General features: G+C 46.5%; 1 protein-coding gene across 14 annotated transcripts in view; it reads left to right on the top strand.

The window, feature by feature from the left end:
• Nucleotides 1-20,189, top strand: part of slc4a4a (solute carrier family 4 member 4a) — a 62,749-nt gene extending 42,560 nt beyond the window's left edge. For 4 of the 14 annotated variants that reach the window (XM_078953411.1, XM_023958123.2, XM_078953410.1 and 1 more), the window contains 13 exons: nt 798-1,072; nt 1,428-1,498; nt 1,784-1,969; nt 2,087-2,200; nt 2,282-2,443; nt 2,539-2,717; nt 4,292-4,364; nt 5,039-5,107; nt 5,618-5,791; nt 7,935-8,093; nt 10,537-10,612; nt 15,998-16,077; nt 18,632-20,189. In XM_078953411.1, the coding sequence (XP_078809537.1) occupies nt 798-1,072; nt 1,428-1,498; nt 1,784-1,969; nt 2,087-2,200; nt 2,282-2,443; nt 2,539-2,717; nt 4,292-4,364; nt 5,039-5,107; nt 5,618-5,791; nt 7,935-8,093; nt 10,537-10,612; nt 15,998-16,041 (1,582 nt within the window). In that variant the 3' untranslated portion in view covers nt 16,042-16,077; nt 18,632-20,189. Of the gene's footprint in view, nt 1-797; nt 1,073-1,427; nt 1,499-1,783; nt 1,970-2,086; nt 2,201-2,281; nt 2,444-2,538; nt 2,718-4,291; nt 4,365-5,038; nt 5,108-5,617; nt 5,792-7,934; nt 8,094-10,515; nt 10,631-15,997; nt 16,078-18,631 lie in introns of all 14 variants that reach the window. The other 10 variants (XM_023958125.2, XM_023958122.2, XM_023958124.2 and 7 more) reach the window with 4 other exon arrangements.
• Nucleotides 20,190-20,403: the final 214 nt, after the last annotated feature.

Genomic DNA, 20,403 nt, shown 5'->3' with positions numbered 1-20,403 from the left:
GCCGCCCATTTCATGATGTCATCCTAGAGCCGGCCTCGGCAGCGTGTCTGCGTTTCTCCCACGAAAACAAAGAACATCGGAACTTTTACAAAGATGGATGTTGTGCAGATGAAATGAAAGCGTTTAGCCGATCACCACTAGCTCCACTGAGAAAGTGGGCGTGTCTAGCAGCGCAGACTCTTCCTGGAAGGGCGGTTCCTCATTTTGTGACGTCACAATGTGAGAACCCACTCATTTTCATGGATTGGGAGGGGCTGTAGACTTTTCGAGGAATACTCAGACATGCGTGAACGAATCAAAATACCTAAATAAATAATAATAAATAAATAATGTTTTTAGTGAGGAATGAACATAATAATAGACTTAAAAGCTCAAAGAGTTGATTTTAGATGATAGAGGCTCTTTAATGGTTAAAGAGTTATGATGGTCCATAGACATCAACATCAACACTGTAGCTAAAGCTCTAATGTCAAAGGGTCTTGTGCCAAGAAAAAGCCAAATGTAGAAAAAAGAAACATTTTCATCATTTTCTTGGTCTTTTATCATTGTTAAGCTGCAAACGTAGCAACGTCTCGTTTTTTTAAAACAGGAAGTGTTGCAGGTCGGCTCAAAATCTTTAGTAACAAATAAGAAGTAGATTTGTAACAGTATGCAAATGTTTTTTTCCCCTCACAACTATGCCCCCTGCTGGCTGTTAGAGGCCACTTCAGGCCCCTGTGCTACCAAAAGTCTGCTTCAGCAGAAGGTGTTATACCTGCCTAACGTGAGGAAGTGCTCACGCCTCTTCCTCTCCTCAGAGATAACGACTTCGACTACATGGAGTTCCGACTGTGGATCGGCTTGTGGTCGGCGTTCTTCTGTCTGGCGCTGGTGGCCACAGACGCCAGCTTCCTGGTGAAATACTTCACTCGCTTCACAGAGGAGGGCTTCTCCTGCCTCATCAGCTTCATTTTTATCTACGATGCCTTCAAGAAGATGCTGAAGTTATCCCACCACTACCCCATCAACTCTGACTACAGGATGGACTACGCCACTCAGTACGACTGTCTGTGCATGGCGCCCACCATCCTAGGTGATTCACCCTTCGCTTCTGAACGGATTGACATTGTTTTGGCCTGAAATCAAGACATTTTCCAAGAATCTGTTTCATTATGAGGGGGTGGGGGTGGGGGGTGAACCAAGGTCACATGCTGAGCTTTGCTGCTTAGTTAATTAGTTTATTAGTCTGAATTAGTTAATTAATAGCTGCAGCAGAAATCTGGAACCTTTTTTGCATCTTTAGGATTGTGTTTTTTTTGTGATTTAATTTCTGAAATTCTTCTCATTTTCTGCTGAATCATTTTGTTTTTTAATCAGAGAAATGAGAACTTTTCCTGCAAAGGTCTTTGAGCGCCACCTTCATCCCAAACTCTGTTGGTATTTTGCAGAAAACGAGACGGGGATCCTCCTTGACGCTTCAGAAAGTATGTCCGTCTGGTACTGGAACAACACCGGCTTGGTGAGTGTCCAAGGAGGTCAACGCTGAGCTGGAATGGCGGTTAATGATACACGGCGCTTGTTGTCTCGGTTAAGCCTCTGGCTGTGGGAGGATGACTGGACTCCCTCTGGCTACACATTGTCAGAGCTGCAGGACTTTAGTCCGAGTCTTTTGGGAAAACCTGTAAACGTTTCCCAGAAGTGAAAAGTCCCACGTTCTTCTGTCATCGTGATACTCATCTTTATCTTCTGAGCTGAACTGTAGAGGTCCTAGAAGGTGGACTTTACTGCTTCCATCTGTGTGCAGCCGCTGAACGCCACGTGGTCGTCCCTCACAAAGACAGACTGCCTGAAGTACAGGGGGGAGTTGGTGGGGAAGGCCTGCGAGTTTGTCCCAGACGTCACCCTCATGTCCTTCATCCTCTTCTTTGGTACCTACACCTGCTCCATGGCTCTGAAGAAGTTCAAAACCAGCCCCTTCTTCCCCACCACAGTGAGTGATCCGACAAACCCAAGCCAGACTAGAACTGGACCCATTTCAGTAGAACAGGTCCGTATTCTGACAGCTTCAGGGCTGAAAATGAAGAGCGGTCTGGGTTCTTCTGTCCAGGTGAGGAAACTCATCAGTGACTTTGCCATCATCCTGGCCATCCTCATCTTCTGTGGAGTCGATATGCTGGTAGGAGTGGAAACTCCCAAACTCATTGTGCCAAGTGAGTTCAAGGTGAGTCCACAAAGTTCTGAGCGGGTCCATTAGGAAAGGAAGAAACTCCTTCCAGCCTGTAAGGTCTGCTTTCGTTCTCAGCCAACCAGTCCAAACCGGGGCTGGTTCGTGCCCCCGTTTGGAGGAAACCCCTGGTGGGTGTACCTGGTGGCGTCCATTCCTGCCCTGCTGGTCACCATTCTGCTGTTTATGGACCAGCAGATCACGGCTGTGATCGTCAACAGGAAGGAGCACAAGCTGAAGGTGAGGCCTGACGTCTTCACGGCAGAGCAGAGCTTCTGCAGCTTCTGCAGCTTCTGCGTCCGCTCATCAGAACATCTGCGTCTCCTCTGCTCCAGAAAGGAGCGGGTTACCATCTGGACCTGTTCTGGGTGGCGGTCCTGCTGGTGGTCTGCTCCTTCATGGGTCTGCCGTGGTACGTTGCTGCCACCGTCATCTCCATCGCTCACATCGACAGTCTGAAGATGGAGACGGAAACATCGGCTCCTGGAGAGCAGCCCAAGTTCCTGGGCGTGAGGTAGGAGGAACTGATGTCCTCTTGCTCTTTTGGCCGGGTTCGGGTCTGAGGCGCAGACGCATGAGGTGGTCAACCGCTGTGGTCATGTGACCCTCTGGTTTGCAGTCTTACTGTCATCCCCCCTCCAACAGTAAATGACTGGATGGAAACCCCTCCTCCCCCAGTCCCTGGACCACGCCCCCGTGTCTTTTAGTAGCTCACAACTGGAAAGTCTTATGTCAATCAAATGAACCCCCCCCCCTCAAATAAGGTGATGAGGTTGATAAAGGTTTTCCTGATTCTGACACAAACCTGATATTTTAAAATCTTAGATTCTTTTTATCGTGGAGTCGGGAAAAGTTACGGCAAACTTTTGTACGGTTTTATGGTGGGGGACGAAGAAAACTGAAACCATCCCATAATATTCTGAAACTAAACCCTAAAAAAATGAACCCAAAGTCACAAACTAAGTCATGAGATGAGAGAATCTGTTCCGTGTGGGAATGAGGGAAGCACCCAGGCGCAGAGAGGAGGAGAAGGTTCCAGGGGAACAGGAACTTTAATAACCTAAAGAAAAAGCACAAACCATCTGCAGAGCAGATGGAACAACTGGAAACTACGCAGGAACCTGGGAAGAGCATAAAATGGAGCAGGACTGAAATACACACAGACAAGACGAGACACAGGTAAAGCAATGAGGGCAGATGGGGACCAAAAGTAAAGCTCGAAACAACAACGGAACAGGAAACCTTTCAAAATAAAACAGGAAACTGAACTCAAAACATGACAGAAAACCAAAGAGAACCAGAACACAAAAGTAAAGAAACTGAAACCGTGACAAAATCAGAGGAAAAACCAGGAACAAAGTCTGGTCTTTAGCTTCCGTGAGCCCATAGAAAACCTGAATCCCAGATCCTTCATCCAATCAAACCATGACTGTTTTCTTTGCAGATGACCTCCTGCTTTATTGATCACTTCCTACTTTCTTTCAAATATCAGATTTATGGGATTATAAAATAAATGTCGACAAGTCAATGACCTTTAACATCACAGAGACAAATATAACCGTAGTAACTTGTGCAGAATGGAGTACCTGAAAGTGAGAATCCTGAAAGATCTGAAAAGATCAGCATTGAGACCCGCAGTGATCAGAAAAAAGATCAATTACCAGGACTAGAGCCGATCAAAGCATTGAAAGTGAAGATTCTTTGATTGCAGGGCAGACTGGGATTAAACCATCTCAGTCTGAAGGAGGTTCTTGGTTCCATCAAAGCCGTCATCTTTGTGTGGGATTCACCAAACATCTGCTGTGGAGCAACCCCCCATCCTGCTTTTTGAGTCACTCAGATAACATGGATGTTCTCCACCTTTGATGCTTAATAATGGACGATAACATATTGTTGTGTCATGGAGGTTCACCTCTGCGTGACTCCAGCCGGACCTTCAGCCTCCCGACGTGTCAGCTGAGCCAACAGACGCAGCTGTGACCCCGACCTCCGGGAGAACCTGGACATCCCGCTCTACAGACGTCAGAAGTGCAGAACATGGTTGTCTTTTGTTTGCTCTGACATTCCTCTTCTGTGCTGTGTCTGCAGGGAGCAGAGGGTCACGGGAGTGCTGGTCTTCATCCTGACCGGCCTGTCCGTCTTCATGTCTCCCATCCTGAAGGTGATCAGTGAGACGATGCAAACGTGGCTGCAGAGCTCTGAAGGAACAGTCCTGTTCTGGACAAACGTCCAGTTTACCATCAGAAAACACTGAACCGGACAGACGGTCTCTGGTCCCAGGATGGAGAAAGTCCTCCGTGAACATTTTGGGTCTGAAATGAGAAAGAAGGTTTTATCTCTATTCAAAAGACAGAACTTTATTGATAACTATGGTGAAGAGTTTTCAGTTCACAGAACAAACACAGACCGACTTCTCCGAAAAAAACATCATTTAAGGAATTTATACTTAAAAAATTCTCAATGCGGTTTATTAATGATCGGCAGCTTAGTGCTTCAACCTCAGAACATGGAATTTGTGTTTTTATGAAACTGAATCCAAACATGGAGCAAAGCAGACCCAACAGGAAATCAGATGCAGACTTCAGACAAAGGATTTGATACCTAACGTTTTCTCTGCAGAACCATTTAAACCTTTCAAAGAACATTCATCCATAGTCTGAACCCGCTGAGTCCCTCTCAGGTCACATGGTTGCTGGAGCCTATCCCAGCTCATGTGAGGGAAGGGGCGGTCTGTCCCGGGGCTTTAGGAGAACATCAACCTTTGGAATGGATTCATAGAGAGAATGATTTGGGTTCCTGATTCTGTGTTCTGGTTCCTTGTCCTGTTCCTCCCAGTTCATCCCGATGCCGGTGCTGTACGGCGTCTTCCTGTACATGGGGGTGGCCTCTCTGAACGGAGTGCAGGTGAGGAAATCAGAGAACCTTTCACTTCTCCTGATCTGAGATGCTTCAGGAAGATTTGGAAACAGAAATAAAATGCTTCAGAATTGATTTAAGTCTTCAAACAGAGAAACTATGTAAACAATACCAGAAACTGTCAGACGAATGCTGAACTAATGAAATAACGAACCAACTTCATTCTGATTGTAGGAAACCCTCACTAATTTACAGGCGTATTGCTCTGTGAGCAGCAGCTTTCTGTGGGGAAAAAAACGGCTGCAGCTACAAATTTCAGCTATGAGGGATTTAAATAAAAGAAAAAGAACTTGATATTTATTTTCTGGGTTTTATTTATTTATTTTTTGTGAATAATTAGGAGCTAGACTGTGATCATGTGACCAAATTGAAGGATGGACTAACAGCTGCTTTGTAAAGAGCCGCTCGCATCACCTCCACCTGCAGCTTCTCCATCCAGATCTGATGGGCGGCGGCATGGCGGCTCCTCCTGACCCTCACTTGTTTTTGTGTCTGCAGTTCATGGACCGCCTGAAGCTGCTGCTGATGCCGGCCAAACACCAGCCGGACCTGATCTACCTGCGGCACGTTCCTCTCAGGAAGGTCCACCTCTTCACCTTCATCCAGGTGCTCTGCTTGGCTCTGCTCTGGATCCTCAAGTCCACCGTTGCCGCCATCATCTTCCCTGTCATGGTAAGACGAGCGGCTGGAGGTCATGAGGAGGAAACCACCATTTGACCTTTTTCTCTGGCAGAAACTGTTCACTGATGAATTCCTGTGTCTTTAAGAAACATAAGAACTTTAAATATAAGATTCTTTTCTTTAGTTGATAAAGCTGCAAAAGTCATTTTAGAAAAAATACATTTTCTCCAGAAAATGATGAAACAAGAAAACAACCACCAGCTTAAGTCCTGATCAAGTGGTGAACAGAAAAGATGCAGAATAAGGTAGAAAAGCAGTTTGATGATGAAAAACAGCTGAGAACATAAGCAAAGGTTTAGTGAACAACGCTTGAAGTTCTGGGAATGAAAGCTCAAAGAGAGCTGATTTTTGCCAATAAAATACAAATACTTATTTTTACAGTAAAAGTATTATGATAAATCAGTAAATTTCTATTTTTCTGTCTCAACTCCTGAGTAAGAAAAGCTGCAGGGTCTTCCAAACGTCAGGAGGTTTAGTTGAGTTTATTCATTTATCAGGACTGCAGACAAATACACTAAGCAAAGATGCTTTTACCAGTTTGTAGCTTAACAGCTCATTTCCAGCTGTGTGGAGGTGTTTGTGTGTTTGTGAGGTCCTGGTTTTGGAGCAAGCTCTCAGTCCTTACTAGCCTGTATAAAGGTCCAAGGTTAGTTCTGGAGCCTGACTGACCTGGTTCCAGTTTGAGTCTGGAAACGATCCAAGAGACTTTTCTGAAACCAGACAGAAGAATTAAAGACAAATATAGAATGTTAAATCCTGAACGCAGCGCAGATGAATTTCGGCTTTTGTTGAAGTGAAAAGCGGTAATGTGGAGAGCTCCTGCATCCCGCCTGCATTTGCACGAACGGCGATCTCATTGTTATGAAGCTGTGTTCTCACAGAACTGCAGTTTCAATGTTCAGTCAATGTGCTGACGAGGTCCTGCAGCACGTTTGGAGCTTCGGGTGCAGCGCGGGATCACATTCCAGAGGATGCACCAATGCGCCGAAAATTCTGAGTTCACATATGTGAACTTTTTATGTTTTTTCCATGTTCACCAGCAGGCCCAAACCCATTAATACGCAAATTCACAGACACAGAAAACCACAGAATTGTCATATAGAATAAACCTAATAAATATAATAAAGCAGTAAATACAATAAAATGATTTCAAATTTTCAAATACTTCAACAAATGTTAAAGACAAGATTTAAAAGCGGTTTAGGTGATGCTCCACAGCACGTCAACCAATCAGACTCATCTGTAACCTGTGATGTGTTGATGATGTCATCAGTGGGTGGAGTCAAAAACCAACATGGAGGTGAATCGGTTTGTTCTCCCCATGAACTGAATGAATGCAGGATAGCAGGTCGTCAAACCGGGCCACAGAGATGGACGCAGCGCTGAAAGCGTCGTCATCCCGACGCCGCTCCTGCAGCAGACGGTGAAGCTCGCCGTACCGGGGCCGTCTCTGAATGATGTCATGAACGCAGATGTGGAGACGCTTTTTTAGAACTCTGCAAAAATTAATCAGCCTGATCTCTCAAGACGTGGATCAGGCTGAGACCTTTTGATAGTAGCTCCTCCCACATGCAGAGAGAAGGTCCAGTTTATGAGCACATTGTTTGACAGGCGTCCTGCAGCGTGTTTGCCGCTGGACTGGTTTAGCGTGAGCGTAGCTTCAGGAAGACCGTCCTCAGACTGAAGTGAAACGTCTGTCGTTGAACGTTCTCGCCTGGCCTGAAGGGAACGGACACAAAACTCAGAGGCCAAAACCGAGGAGACAAGAGGAGGAAACCTGAACCTCCTACAACCATCCGCCTGCCGGTTAACCCTTGTGCTGTCTTGTGGGGTCCAGATGACCCTGCTCCCCTTTGAGGCACGTTAAGGCACAAGAGGCACATGATTGCACGAGGGTTCAATGTGAACATCAGCAGCTCATTGACTGGTTGCTACGGAAACGTCTTCCTCTATGTAATCTCAGAAACACCAACATTGAAGCAGACATAAAGCTGAGCGTAGACGTTGCTTTGAAGATTCCAACTTCAGGTGTGCCGCCATCTTTAACTACATGTGATGTTCTGACAGTTATCGTGATGTCACTGAAACTTCATACGTTTTTTCTTTTTGTTCACGTGTGAACGACTGTTTGCAGATTCTAGCTCTGGTCGCTGTGAGGAAAACCATGGATTACATGTTCTCCCAACACGACCTCAGCTTCCTGGATGACGTGATTCCAGAGAAGGACAAGAAGAAGAAGGAGGACGAGAAGAAGAAGAAGAAAGAGGGCAGCTTGGACAGTGATGCTGAAGATGTAAGGCTTCTGAAACATTGTTCTGTTTGGTGTGTCTGACACTGAACTCTTTGGTTCTGGTGATCTCAATGAGATTTGATTTTTAAACACTGCCGTGTCTATGAAGCACGGCGGCAGGAGCATCACCATGTGGGGTTTTACTTCTGGAGACATTTGTTTCCTGGGGGAAATAAAAGATTTTGGATTTATTGCAGCTTCTTCTCAAAAACCCCCCCAGAAAGGATGGAGGTTGGTTCATAGATAAACTTTTTGGGTCTTTAGCCTGAGGAGGACTGAGGTTTCCTCCTCCTCTAAGGGGGTTGGGACTCTGGAGGCTTAAAGAAGGTCCTGTTGTTCGACCCACCTGACTTGGGTTCTGAAAGGTGGATGGATTGGAGCCTGCAGTCTTCTGATATGGCTTTGGTGTTGTGGGTTTGTGAGCTTAGGCTTTTCATCATGATGGATCCAGCAGACAACCTCTGTTTCTTCTGAAGCTCTAACTCTAGTAGAATGACCAAAGAGACCCTCAGCAGATGCTCAGAATACCCTCAGAAGACCCTCAGAATACCCTCAGAAAACCCTCATCAGACCCTCAGAAGACCCTCAGAATACCCTCAGAAAACCCTCAGAATACCCTCAGCAGACCCTCAGAATACCCTCAGCAGACCCTCAGAATACCCTCAGAATACCCTCAGCAGACCCTCAGAATACCCTCAGCAGACCCTCAGAATACCCTCAGAAGACCCTCAGAATACCCTCAGAAAACCCTCAGCAGACCCTCAGAATACCCTCAGCAGACCCTCAGAAGACCCTCAGAATACCCCAGCAGACCCTCAGAATACCCTCAGAATAACCTCAGAAGACCCTCAGAATACCCTCAGCAGACGCTCAGAATACCCTCAGAAGACCCTCAGAAGACCCTCAGAATACCCTCAGCAGACCCTCAGAATACCCTCAGCAGACGCTCAGAATACCCTCAGAAGACCCTCAGCAGACCCTCAGAATACCCTTAGCAGACCCTCAGCAGACCATCAGCAGACCCTCAGCAGACCCTCAGAATACCCGAGCAGACCCTCAGAATACCCTCAGCATACCTCAGCAGACACTCAGAATACCCTCAGAATGCCCTCAGCAGACCCTCAGAATACCCCAGCAGGCCCTCAGGAGACCCTCAGCAGACCCTCAGAATACCCTCAGAAGACCCTCAGAAGACCCTCAGCAGTCCCTCAGAATACCCTCAGAAAACCCTCGGCAGACCCTCAGAATACCCTCAGCAGACCCTCAGAATACCCTCATAAAACCCTCAGAATACCCTCATAAAACCCTCAGTAGACCCTCAGAATACCCTCATAAAACCCTCAGAATACCCTCATAAAACCCTCAGCAGACCATCAGAATACCCTCAGAAGACCTTTAGAATACCCTCATAAAACCCTCAGCAAACCCTCAGAATACCCTCAGCAGACCCTACACAGACTTTTTTCTGGGATCAGGTGCCGTATCTGTCTCTGAATCACCGTGGAAACGGTTTCTCTTTGGAGGAAGAAATCAGCAGAGCAGGATCCAGAGGAGGTCTAGCTGTGGTCATGGGGGGTCCAGTGGGCTTCTGGCAAGTATCTGTGCTCCAAGCTCCGTCAGTAACAGGGATCAGTCTGTCTGGAGATGGTCACAGAGCTCACAGCCCAAGGATGTTGGTTTGTGCTCCAAAGATGGAAGCGTGATGAAGAGAAGTGACTAAAGGTGGATCCACGGGTGGAGGAATAAACCAGTCCTCTTTTCCAGCCCCCCCAGGTAGAAATCCCCTCTGTGGCTGACAGAGGCTCAAGGACTGAGCATTGCCCTGAAAACCTTAAATCAGAGAAGAAATCCCGGTTCAAGGGCAGCAGATTCTTTAAAGCTATTGATTTAGGAGGGAAGAAAAATCCAGCAAACCTCTACCCCCAACAGCAGGGGGGTGAGGCTTCAACCCAAAACACGTCTTCCGTGCACTCAGACAGCCAGGAGTTGTGTCGTACACCAAAGTCTTCTCCCAACGCTTTGGAAAGCTGACATGAAGGGTGGGGACACCGTCCCAACAGGACCTCTGTGGGCGGGACCTCTTCATCCAAAGAGAAGCTGCAGTTGTGAGGACGGAGGACTTCAGCCGAGACTCCGCCCACAGACACCGGAGCAGAGGAGACCCAACACCAACCAGAGGATCGGTTGGAGCGGTTGTAGCTAGGTGGAGGTGGAGAATGGAAGAAATAAAAGACTGGTGCAGGCATCTGGGTGGGGTATGGACCACCCTCAAGGTGCGTGAGGGGCGTCTTCAGCCAGACACAGGATGCCGCGCCCTCCCAAAGGTTGAATAGAGCAAATTGTCTGAAAGAGAAGAACCGTGATGGCTGAGAGGTTCTTCTGAAGGTCAGCGAGGTTGTCACGACGACCTCTGACCTCATCATAGATGTGTTTCCTCTCCCAACAGTCTGACTGTGCTTACATTGAGAAGGTTCCCAGCCTAAAAATCCCCATGGACATCATGGAGCAGCAGCCCTTCTTAGGTGAAAAAGCTTCTGACAGTGAGTAGATCCAAAGCAGCGTCTCAGATGCTCCTCCTCTGGTGACGTCTGGTTTCTGTTGGAGCTGCTGCCTCTCTGCTCTCACTGCTTTGACCGCCCACTTGCTCCTCAGCGTCTGCATGTCATCTTCTGGTTCTGATGCTTCCTAACATGGTTCCTCAGCTCCTGCTTGTTCCTTCTAACACTTTGAGTTTCCTGTTTCTCTGAAAAAATTACCATCAAACTTCACACCAACCTGCCAAACACTGAACACACAGATGTCCATTGGGGGCGCTATCGTCCAGAGAAGCCGCTCTGATGATCTGGAGGTAGACGTTCTCTGTCAGACGTTCTCTGTCAGACGTTTTCTGTCAGACGTTCTCTGTCAGACGTTCTCTGTCAGACGTTCTCTGTCAGACGTTTTCTGTCTGACGTTCTATGTCAGACGATATCTGTCAGACGTTTTCTGTCAGACGTTCTCTGTCAGACGTTCTCTGTCAGACGTTCTCTGTCAGACGTTTTCTGTCAGACGTTTTCTGTCAGACGTTCCTTGTCAGACGTTTTCTGTCAGACGTTTTCTGTCTGACGTTTTCTGTCAGACGTTCTCTGTCAGACGTTTTCTGTCAGACGTTTTCTGTCTGACGTTTTCTGTCAGACGTTCTCTGTCAGACGTTTTCTGTCAGACGTTCTTCATCAGACGTTCTATGTCAGACGTTCTCTGTCAGACGTTCTCTGTCAGATGTTTTCTGTCAGACGTTTTCTGTCAGACGTTCTCTGTCAGACGTTCTATGTCAGACGTTTTCTGTCAGACGTTCTCTGTCAGACGTTTTCTGTCAGACGTTTTCTGTCAGACGTTTTCTGTCAGACGTTTTCTGTCAGACGTTTTCTGTCAGACGTTTTCTGTCAGACGTTCTCTGTCAGACGTTTTCTGTCAGACGTTCTCTGTCAGACGTTTTCTGTCAGACGTTCTCTGTCAGACGTTCTCTGTCAGATGTTTTCTGTCAGACGTTTTCTGTCAGACGTTCTCTGTCAGACGTTCTATGTCAGACGTTTTCTGTCAGACGTTCTCTGTCAGACGTTTTCTGTCAGACGTTTTCTGTCAGACGTTTTCTGTCAGACGTTTTCTGTCAGACGTTTTCTGTCAGACGTTTTCTGTCAGACGTTCTCTGTCAGACGTTTTCTGTCAGACGTTCTCTGTCAGACGTTCTATGGAAGACGTTCTCTGTCAGCCTTTTTTCTGTCAGACGTTTTCTGTCAGACGTTCTTCATCAGACGTTCTATGTCAGACGTTTTCTGTCAGACGTTCTCTGTCAGACGTTTTCTGTCAGACGTTCTCTGTCAGACGTTTTCTGTCAGACGTTTTCTGTCAGACGTTCTTCATCAGACGTTCTATGTCAGACGTTTTCTGTCAGACGTTCTCTGTCAGACGTTTTCTGTCAGACGTTTTCTGTCAGACGTTCTCTGTCAGACGTTCCTTGTCAGACGTTTTATGTCAGACGTTTTCTGTCAGACGTTCTCTGTCAGACGTTCCTTGTCAGACGTTCTCTGTCAGACGTTCCTTGTCAGATGTTCTCTGTCTGACGTTTTCTGTCAGACGTTCTCTGTCAGACGTTCCTTGTCAGATGTTCTCTGTCTGACGTTTTCTGTCAGACGTTCTCTGTCAGACGTTCCTTGTCAGACGTTTTCTGTCTGACGTTTTCTGTCAGACGTTCTCTGTCAGACGTTCTCTGTCAGACGTTCTCTGTCAGACGTTTTCTGTCAGACGTTTTCTGTCAGACGTTTTCTGTCTGACGTTTTCTGTCAGACGTTCTCTGTCAGACGTTCTCTGTCAGACGTTTTCTGTCAGACGTTTTCTGTCAGACGTTTTCTGTCAGACGTTTTCTGTCAGACGTTTTCTGTCAGACGTTCTCTGTCAGACGTTTTCTGTCAGACGTTCTCTGTCAGACGTTCTATGGAAGACGTTCTCTGTCAGACGTTTTCTGTCAGACGTTTTCTGTCAGACGTTCTTCATGAGACGTTCTATGTCAGACGTTCTCTGTCAGACGTTCTCTGTCAGATGTTTTCTGTCAGACGTTTTCTGTCAGACGTTCTCTGTCAGACGTTCTATGTCAGACGTTTTCTGTCAGACGTTCTCTGTCAGACGTTTTCTGTCAGACGTTTTCTGTCAGACGTTTTCTGTCAGACGTTCTCTGTCAGACGTTTTCTGTCAGACGTTCTCTGTCAGACGTTTTCTGTCAGACGTTTTCTGTCAGACGTTCTCTGTCAGACGTTTTCTGTCAGACGTTTTCTGTCAGACGTTCTCTGTCAGACGTTTTCTGTCAGACGTTCTCTGTCAGACGTTCTATGGAAGACGTTCTCTGTCAGCCTTTTTTCTGTCAGACGTTTTCTGTCAGACGTTCTTCATCAGACGTTCTATGTCAGACGTTTTCTGTCAGACGTTCTATGTCAGACGTTTTCTGTCAGACGTTCTCTGTCAGACGTTTTCTGTCAGACGTTCTCTGTCAGACGTTCTCTGTCAGACGTTTTCTGTCAGACGTTTTCTGTCAGACGTTTTCTGTCTGACGTTTTCTGTCAGACGTTCTCTGTCAGACGTTCTCTGTCAGACGTTTTCTGTCAGACGTTTTCTGTCAGACGTTTTCTGTCAGACGTTTTCTGTCAGACGTTTTCTGTCAGACGTTCTCTGTCAGACGTTTTCTGTCAGACGTTCTCTGTCAGACGTTCTATGGAAGACGTTCTCTGTCAGACGTTTTCTGTCAGACGTTTTCTGTCAGACGTTCTTCATGAGACGTTCTATGTCAGACGTTCTCTGTCAGACGTTCTCTGTCAGATGTTTTCTGTCAGACGTTTTCTGTCAGACGTTCTCTGTCAGACGTTCTATGTCAGACGTTTTCTGTCAGACGTTCTCTGTCAGACGTTTTCTGTCAGACGTTTTCTGTCAGACGTTTTCTGTCAGACGTTCTCTGTCAGACGTTTTCTGTCAGACGTTCTCTGTCAGACGTTTTCTGTCAGACGTTTTCTGTCAGACGTTCTCTGTCAGACGTTTTCTGTCAGACGTTTTCTGTCAGACGTTCTCTGTCAGACGTTTTCTGTCAGACGTTCTCTGTCAGACGTTCTATGGAAGACGTTCTCTGTCAGCCTTTTTTCTGTCAGACGTTTTCTGTCAGACGTTTTCTGTCAGACGTTCTCTGTCAGACGTTTTCTGTCAGACGTTCTCTGTCAGACGTTTTCTGTCAGACGTTTTCTGTCAGACGTTCTCTGTCAGACGTTTTCTGTCAGACGTTTTCTGTCAGACGTTCTCTGTCAGACGTTTTCTGTCAGACGTTCTCTGTCAGACGTTCTATGGAAGACGTTCTCTGTCAGCCTTTTTTCTGTCAGACGTTTTCTGTCAGACGTTCTTCATCAGACGTTCTATGTCAGACGTTTTCTGTCAGACGTTCTATGTCAGACGTTTTCTGTCAGACGTTCTCTGTCAGACGTTTTCTGTCAGACGTTCTCTGTCAGACGTTCTCTGTCAGACGTTTTCTGTCAGACGTTTTCTGTCAGACGTTTTCTGTCTGACGTTTTCTGTCAGACGTTCTCTGTCAGACGTTCTCTGTCAGACGTTTTCTGTCAGACGTTTTCTGTCAGACGTTTTCTGTCAGACGTTTTCTGTCAGACGTTTTTTGTCAGACGTTCTCTGTCAGACGTTTTCTGTCAGACGTTCTCTGTCAGACGTTCTATGGAAGACGTTCTCTGTCAGACGTTTTCTGTCAGACGTTTTCTGTCAGACGTTCTTCATGAGACGTTCTATGTCAGACGTTCTCTGTCAGACGTTCTCTGTCAGATGTTTTCTGTCAGACGTTTTCTGTCAGACGTTCTCTGTCAGACGTTCTATGTCAGACGTTTTCTGTCAGACGTTCTCTGTCAGACGTTTTCTGTCAGACGTTTTCTGTCAGACGTTTTCTGTCAGACGTTCTCTGTCAGACGTTTTCTGTCAGACGTTCTCTGTCAGACGTTTTCTGTCAGACGTTTTCTGTCAGACGTTCTCTGTCAGACGTTTTCTGTCAGACGTTTTCTGTCAGACGTTCTCTGTCAGACGTTTTCTGTCAGACGTTCTCTGTCAGACGTTCTATGGAAGACGTTCTCTGTCAGCCTTTTTTCTGTCAGACGTTTTCTGTCAGACGTTCTTCATCAGACGTTCTATGTCAGACGTTTTCTGTCAGACGTTCTCTGTCAGACGTTTTCTGTCAGACGTTCTCTGTCAGACGTTTTCTGTCAGACGTTTTCTGTCAGACGTTCTCTGTCAGACGTTCCTTGTCAGACGTTTTATGTCAGACGTTTTCTGTCAGACGTTCTCTGTCAGACGTTCCTTGTCAGACGTTCTATGTCAGACGTTTTCTGTCAGACGTTCTCTGTCAGACGTTTTCTGTCAGACGTTCTCTGTCAGACGTTTTCTGTCAGACGTTTTCTGTCAGACGTTCTCTGTCAGACGTTCCTTGTCAGACGTTTTATGTCAGACGTTTTCTGTCAGACGTTCTCTGTCAGACGTTCCTTGTCAGACGTTCTCTGTCAGACGTTTTCTGTCAGACGTTCTCTGTCAGACGTTCCTTGTCAGACGTTCTCTGTCAGACGTTCTCTGTCAGACGTTCCTTGTCAGATGTTCTCTGTCTGACGTTTTCTGTCAGACGTTCTCTGTCAGACGTTCCTTGTCAGATGTTCTCTGTCTGACGTTCTCTGTCTGACGTTCTCCAGACTTCAGTTTCAGTTCAGGATGGTTTCATTAGACCAGGTGTTTCTCTCAGGTGAACTTTCACATTGATCCATCCAGGCGTCCAGTTCTGATCCAGATTCCAGTTCAGACCAGGAAAACAGAGACGTTCATGGATCTGATGGTGGTTGATCAGAAAGGGGCGGAGCTGGGAGGCTGTGGCCCCACCCAGAGGTTTTTCTAATTCACAAATAGGATCTTTTATAAACGGCGTTTTTTCATCTGATTCACAATAATTTGAATCAAGAAATACTCAGAAATGCAAATTTCAGCCTCATTTTTCTAGGTTATTTCCTTCATCATCAGAAAAACGGCACAACAACATGTTAAAACCAGCAAACAGCATTTTCATCAGAGCGGGTCTTTAAACTCTTCAACCAAGCTTCTCTGACCGTCATCATGAAAAAGCTCCTGCAGCTCCAAATAACCGTTTTGATTCAGTTAACCTTTGAGTCACATCAATAATTATCTTCACATTGATCATTCATCACTCAGGTCTCTGATTCAGGTTCCTGTTGGGTTCAGCATTGATAAATGTTTTCAGTCGTTACCTGTAAACTGTCCTTCCTCGCCGCCGCCGCCTGCTGCTCTGGAGAACCAGATGAAAGCTTGGACTGACCCGGTCTTCCTTCTTCCCACAGGAGACAAGCCCCTGTCATTCCTTGACCAACACACGACGTGCTGAGCAGCTCCGCTACTATCAGGACAGCTACTTATCCAGGTGAGCACAGAGCAGGTGATGCTGCGGTGGAGGCGGCGGAAGACCTTCGCCGCCTCAGACGTCCCTCCATGTTCACTCCTGACAGTCCAGTCAAAGCTCTTCAAAGGTCAAACCGGGAACATGATGCTGGTCTGATCTTTAAAGGTCAGTCAGGTTAATGAGCTGACCTATGGCTGAGTCCAGATTTTCAGCGTGAAGCGGAGCACCTGGCGCCATCAGCTCACCTTTGTCTGCAGACGTCAGGATTCTCCCGCCTGGCGCCGCGGTGAAACCTTCCCCGGGTTGAGTTGAAGTCCTGGTGTGTGTTTACATCCCTTCTGTTACAGAGCTTCATTCAGACAGACGTGGACAGAACCACTTTGGGTCTGCCTGCTTCCATTCCGGGCTTCAGCCTGAGTCCTTCAGAGAAGCCCCTCCCTCCCACAGATTAGCTGTAGATCCTCAGAGCGTAGACTCGCTGCAGGATCCTTCCAGAGTTTCCTCTACAGTAGAGCTGAGGACGGCAGCCGCTGCCTAAATTTTATGCATTTTCCACCAATGACATTTCGGTCTTTTGTGGTCCGTGCGTGATATACATTATTCATGAGCGTTCATTATTTGTCGATGTGCTCTGATGTCCATCGAGGGTTTCGGTTCTTCACATGAATTTAGTTTTGAGCTGTTCAGAATTTTTGGTCTGATGCAAAATCCGCTGTTTACACATATTTTACGTATTTTATAGGTAATTATGGAGGAAGCTTTATGCTACTTTGCGTGATTTTTGTGGGATGCAAACATAGATTTATCGCTCCACGTATGTCTAAAGGACCTTTCACACATGTACCATGGATGTCGGATCAGGGGAATCCGACACAAAAGGTGGGAGGCGCTCGGATGAAGCGCACGTTTACGTGTTCCTTGCGTGTTCTTTGTGTGGTTTCAACGGGGTTCATTTGTGATGCATCTGTGAAAAAACGACTTTTCTCATGTCTTCCACACATGTTCACGTATGACCAATTTTCCTCCGTGCAAAATGCGCAAGTTGTAAGTAGCGGCGGTGTGACGCGGCCTGCAGGTTGTATTCATGAGGTCGCTGACAAAATGGATGCAGGTTTTAATTTGAAAATCTGTTTTTTCTTATATTTCTTCTAGTATATACATTTAAAACGGAACATCCATTGAATCCACACATTTCTGTCACATCTTGAGAGAACACGTCCATAGATTTGTCCGATTTCAAGATCTGAAACTCCACCTGGAAAATGTTTCCCGGGACGGCGCCGTCTCTGCTTCATGACGCGCTCCGGTCCAAAACGTCAACTTCCTGGTTCCTGTATCTTCTATTTTTCAGAGCAGTTAGGAGAGTCTCTCTAACTATTATCTAATAAAAGTCTTTAAAGACTGAAAATGATGGAAGCAGGAAGAGAACCGCAGGGTTCCTGAGGAACCAACAGTCTGTAAAGCACGAGCAGCCCCGACACAGGTTTGAATTCAAACAGTGCAGACACTGAACCACAGCTACTTTTCACTGAAATTCCCCCAAACCTGAAGCTGAATCAGGAATCTGTGACGGAATGATCGGAATGTTTCCCAAGAAACGGCACGGACCAGTGCAGGAAATGAAAAAGCTTAGAAAACTATTCCTGACATGATCTCAGAGGCAGTCTGATGATCTGACCCCAGAACATGTATGAATGGAAAACTGCACCTTTACCTGGACATCCGGCTCGGACTCTCCATTTGATTGAATTTCACTTTTTATCTTAAGGTGGACTGAAGTGTTGCAGGTTTCCACCAGCAGCAGCTTTAAATGAAAAGCAGTTCATTTCCTCAGAGTCCAGCAAAGGTCAAAGGTTGTTCATGACGTAAGCAGCCTCTCGTGCTCGAGGCCAACACGGATCATCTGGTCCCGTTTGTGACTCCTGCAGAACCTCAGGTGTGATCCCTTCAGAGTTTCTCTGAACGGCTCATTTAGATGATCTCCAGTAAGAACCGCAGAACGCCGGATTGTTTCGGAATAATCTTCTTCCTCTGAACTCCAATTACTTTGTGGTTTCACGGCCCGGGTTCAGCTCCGGTCCGAGTCCCTGCTGTCCGGCGGCTGGGTGACGCATTCCTGTCAGAGTGATGAAGGTGGGAGAAGGGCGTCAGCGCTCAGACACTCGGCGCAAGGACCTCCAGCTGGACGGAGATGATTGTCCGGTTCTCCTGTTTGTGCCTCCAAACTCTGATCACAGCTCGGTTCCGGTCCTGATTGAACCGTCTGGTTTGGTCACATGAGTCCGTGATCATCCAGACTTCAGAGGAGCGTCTCTGCTCTGGTTCTTCCCCCTGCAGGGGAACCGAAAGCCCTGAAGGCTCCTCAGTGCAGAACGTCTGCAGTTCCTCTGCAGTCCACATGGAGGAGCCAGAGATCCATTCTGAGGCAGCCTCTGTCTGCAGAACAGAACCGTAATTCGTGTCCAGGTTCTGCTGCAGACCCGACGGGTCAAAGCTCTGCTTGAATTCAACAAACCACCAAGTCTGTTTATTTGTAATGTTTTGAGGATTTTGACGCTGACTTTGTGTGTTTCAGCCCTGAGATGAGCCCTCTGAAGTCTGTGCCTCAGATTAGGATAGAAATGGATCCGGATGAAGAAAATTCCTTCTACTGGAGGAGAAGAGGATCTGAAACATCCCTTTGAAAGACCCCGCCTCCACCAGGAGAACCCCACCCCCACCCGCCCGTCACTAAAGGACTGTGCTCTGATCAGGGAGGGCGACCCAGTGCTGTGGTTCTGCTGGTCCGTCATGTCGGCGCCCTCTCGGCTCAGATACTCGTCTATGCAACGTCTCCCTCATTGTTGATCTACAGCGAACGCCGCAGCACCCCCCCCCCCCCCTTTTATACACTGACATGAATATATAAAAGGATCAAAATGAGTTTTTCTATCAGTAATTTGACGTCAGCCACATTTCCTGCAGCAGGAAGTGATGTCGGTAGCTGGTTTGTTAGGTTCTGGACGGTTCTTGTCGATGTTCTGGATTCATGGTGGTCTGAGGGTTCTGCTGTATTGTTGTTTTAGAAGTTTGATAATAGTGCACGTACGTGCACAGAGGTGGTTTAATCATGCAGTTTTTATCTTAATCTTTCTAACTGATCACGTTTGTGTCGATGAAATCCTCTTTGGTTTTTTATGATTGACTCTTGAACGCGGCGCTGACACTTCCTGCGTCTGTGTTCGCTTTTCTTTTGGGGGGGCCAAGAGTTCAGACGCCTCAGACTTTCCTGGGACAAACCTGAAGTCCTTTACCTGAGTGACTTCATACCTGATCAAAGCTCTGCAGAAATCCCTGGGAGCTGCGAGCAGAGGTCACTTCAGGTCATTCCTGTTTGTTTCATATTTAAACGTTTTTTTTGGGGTTAAGGACCAGACTTCAGTTATGATTAGGATTCATGCGCAGAATACAACTGATTTCATGTTGTTGCTCATAATCCAGACGTTTTCAGGGAAGAAAAATCTGATCTGAGACTATTTTGAAGTAAAAATTGATTTAAAATCTAACTTTGTTTAAAAATGATCTTCACTGTTTATTCAGCACTTCTGATTTTTTTTTAATCATTTTATTCAAATCTAAATTTGAATAAAAGACTGAAATTTTATTGATATTGTTTCTTATGTTTAGCCTTGACCCCCCCCCCAGTAGATCTCAGACTTTCACGAAAGAATTCACATTTTTTCAAACAAATCAAATCTAGGTGTGAATGTTTCCTGTTTGACCCTGATGGTGGTCTGGACCTTTGACCCCTGGTTCAGGGGGAGGGGCACCCCCATCCTTTAGGAGCCGTTTCACTTTTCCACCCCAGGAAGCACAAACTCACCTTTTCCTGCATGTTTGGCTTCTTAGTATTTTAAGACTCATCAGAATTAATTCAACCTTAAACCCCCGTTTTCTACTGGGACATGAAGGTCTCTGTTCCACGCTCTCGTCATGCAACAGGAACGATGGCGGCAGAGGAAATTCATAATAATAATAATAATAATCTTTTAACACCATTTGATTAACTTTTTAGAATTGGGGGAACTGGGTTATTTTAGAACTTCTATTTTTCAAATGAACTGAATCTTGAAAATAAACATTTATCAAACACCGATGATGTTCTGTTCTTCAGACTCGGCTTCCATTACAGACAGACGCCTCTTCATCATCCTAATCTGCACAGTTTTAATCCCAAACCGGCCAATCTGCGTTTCCAGTGGAGGCGGTGCTCGTTGCGTCCACTAGAGGGCGCTGGAGAGCCGTGGAGGAGGTTGGCAGCAGCATCAGTGGTTCCGCTCACATGGACGGACGGGTTCTTCTTCCTGA

This window comes from Oryzias latipes, chromosome 9 (genome assembly GCF_053564925.1).
Source record: "Oryzias latipes strain Hd-rR chromosome 9, Olatipes_Hd-rR_3.1".
Lineage (NCBI taxonomy): Eukaryota > Metazoa > Chordata > Actinopteri > Beloniformes > Adrianichthyidae > Oryzias > Oryzias latipes.
This window is presented reverse-complemented; position numbering and strand designations above follow the sequence as displayed.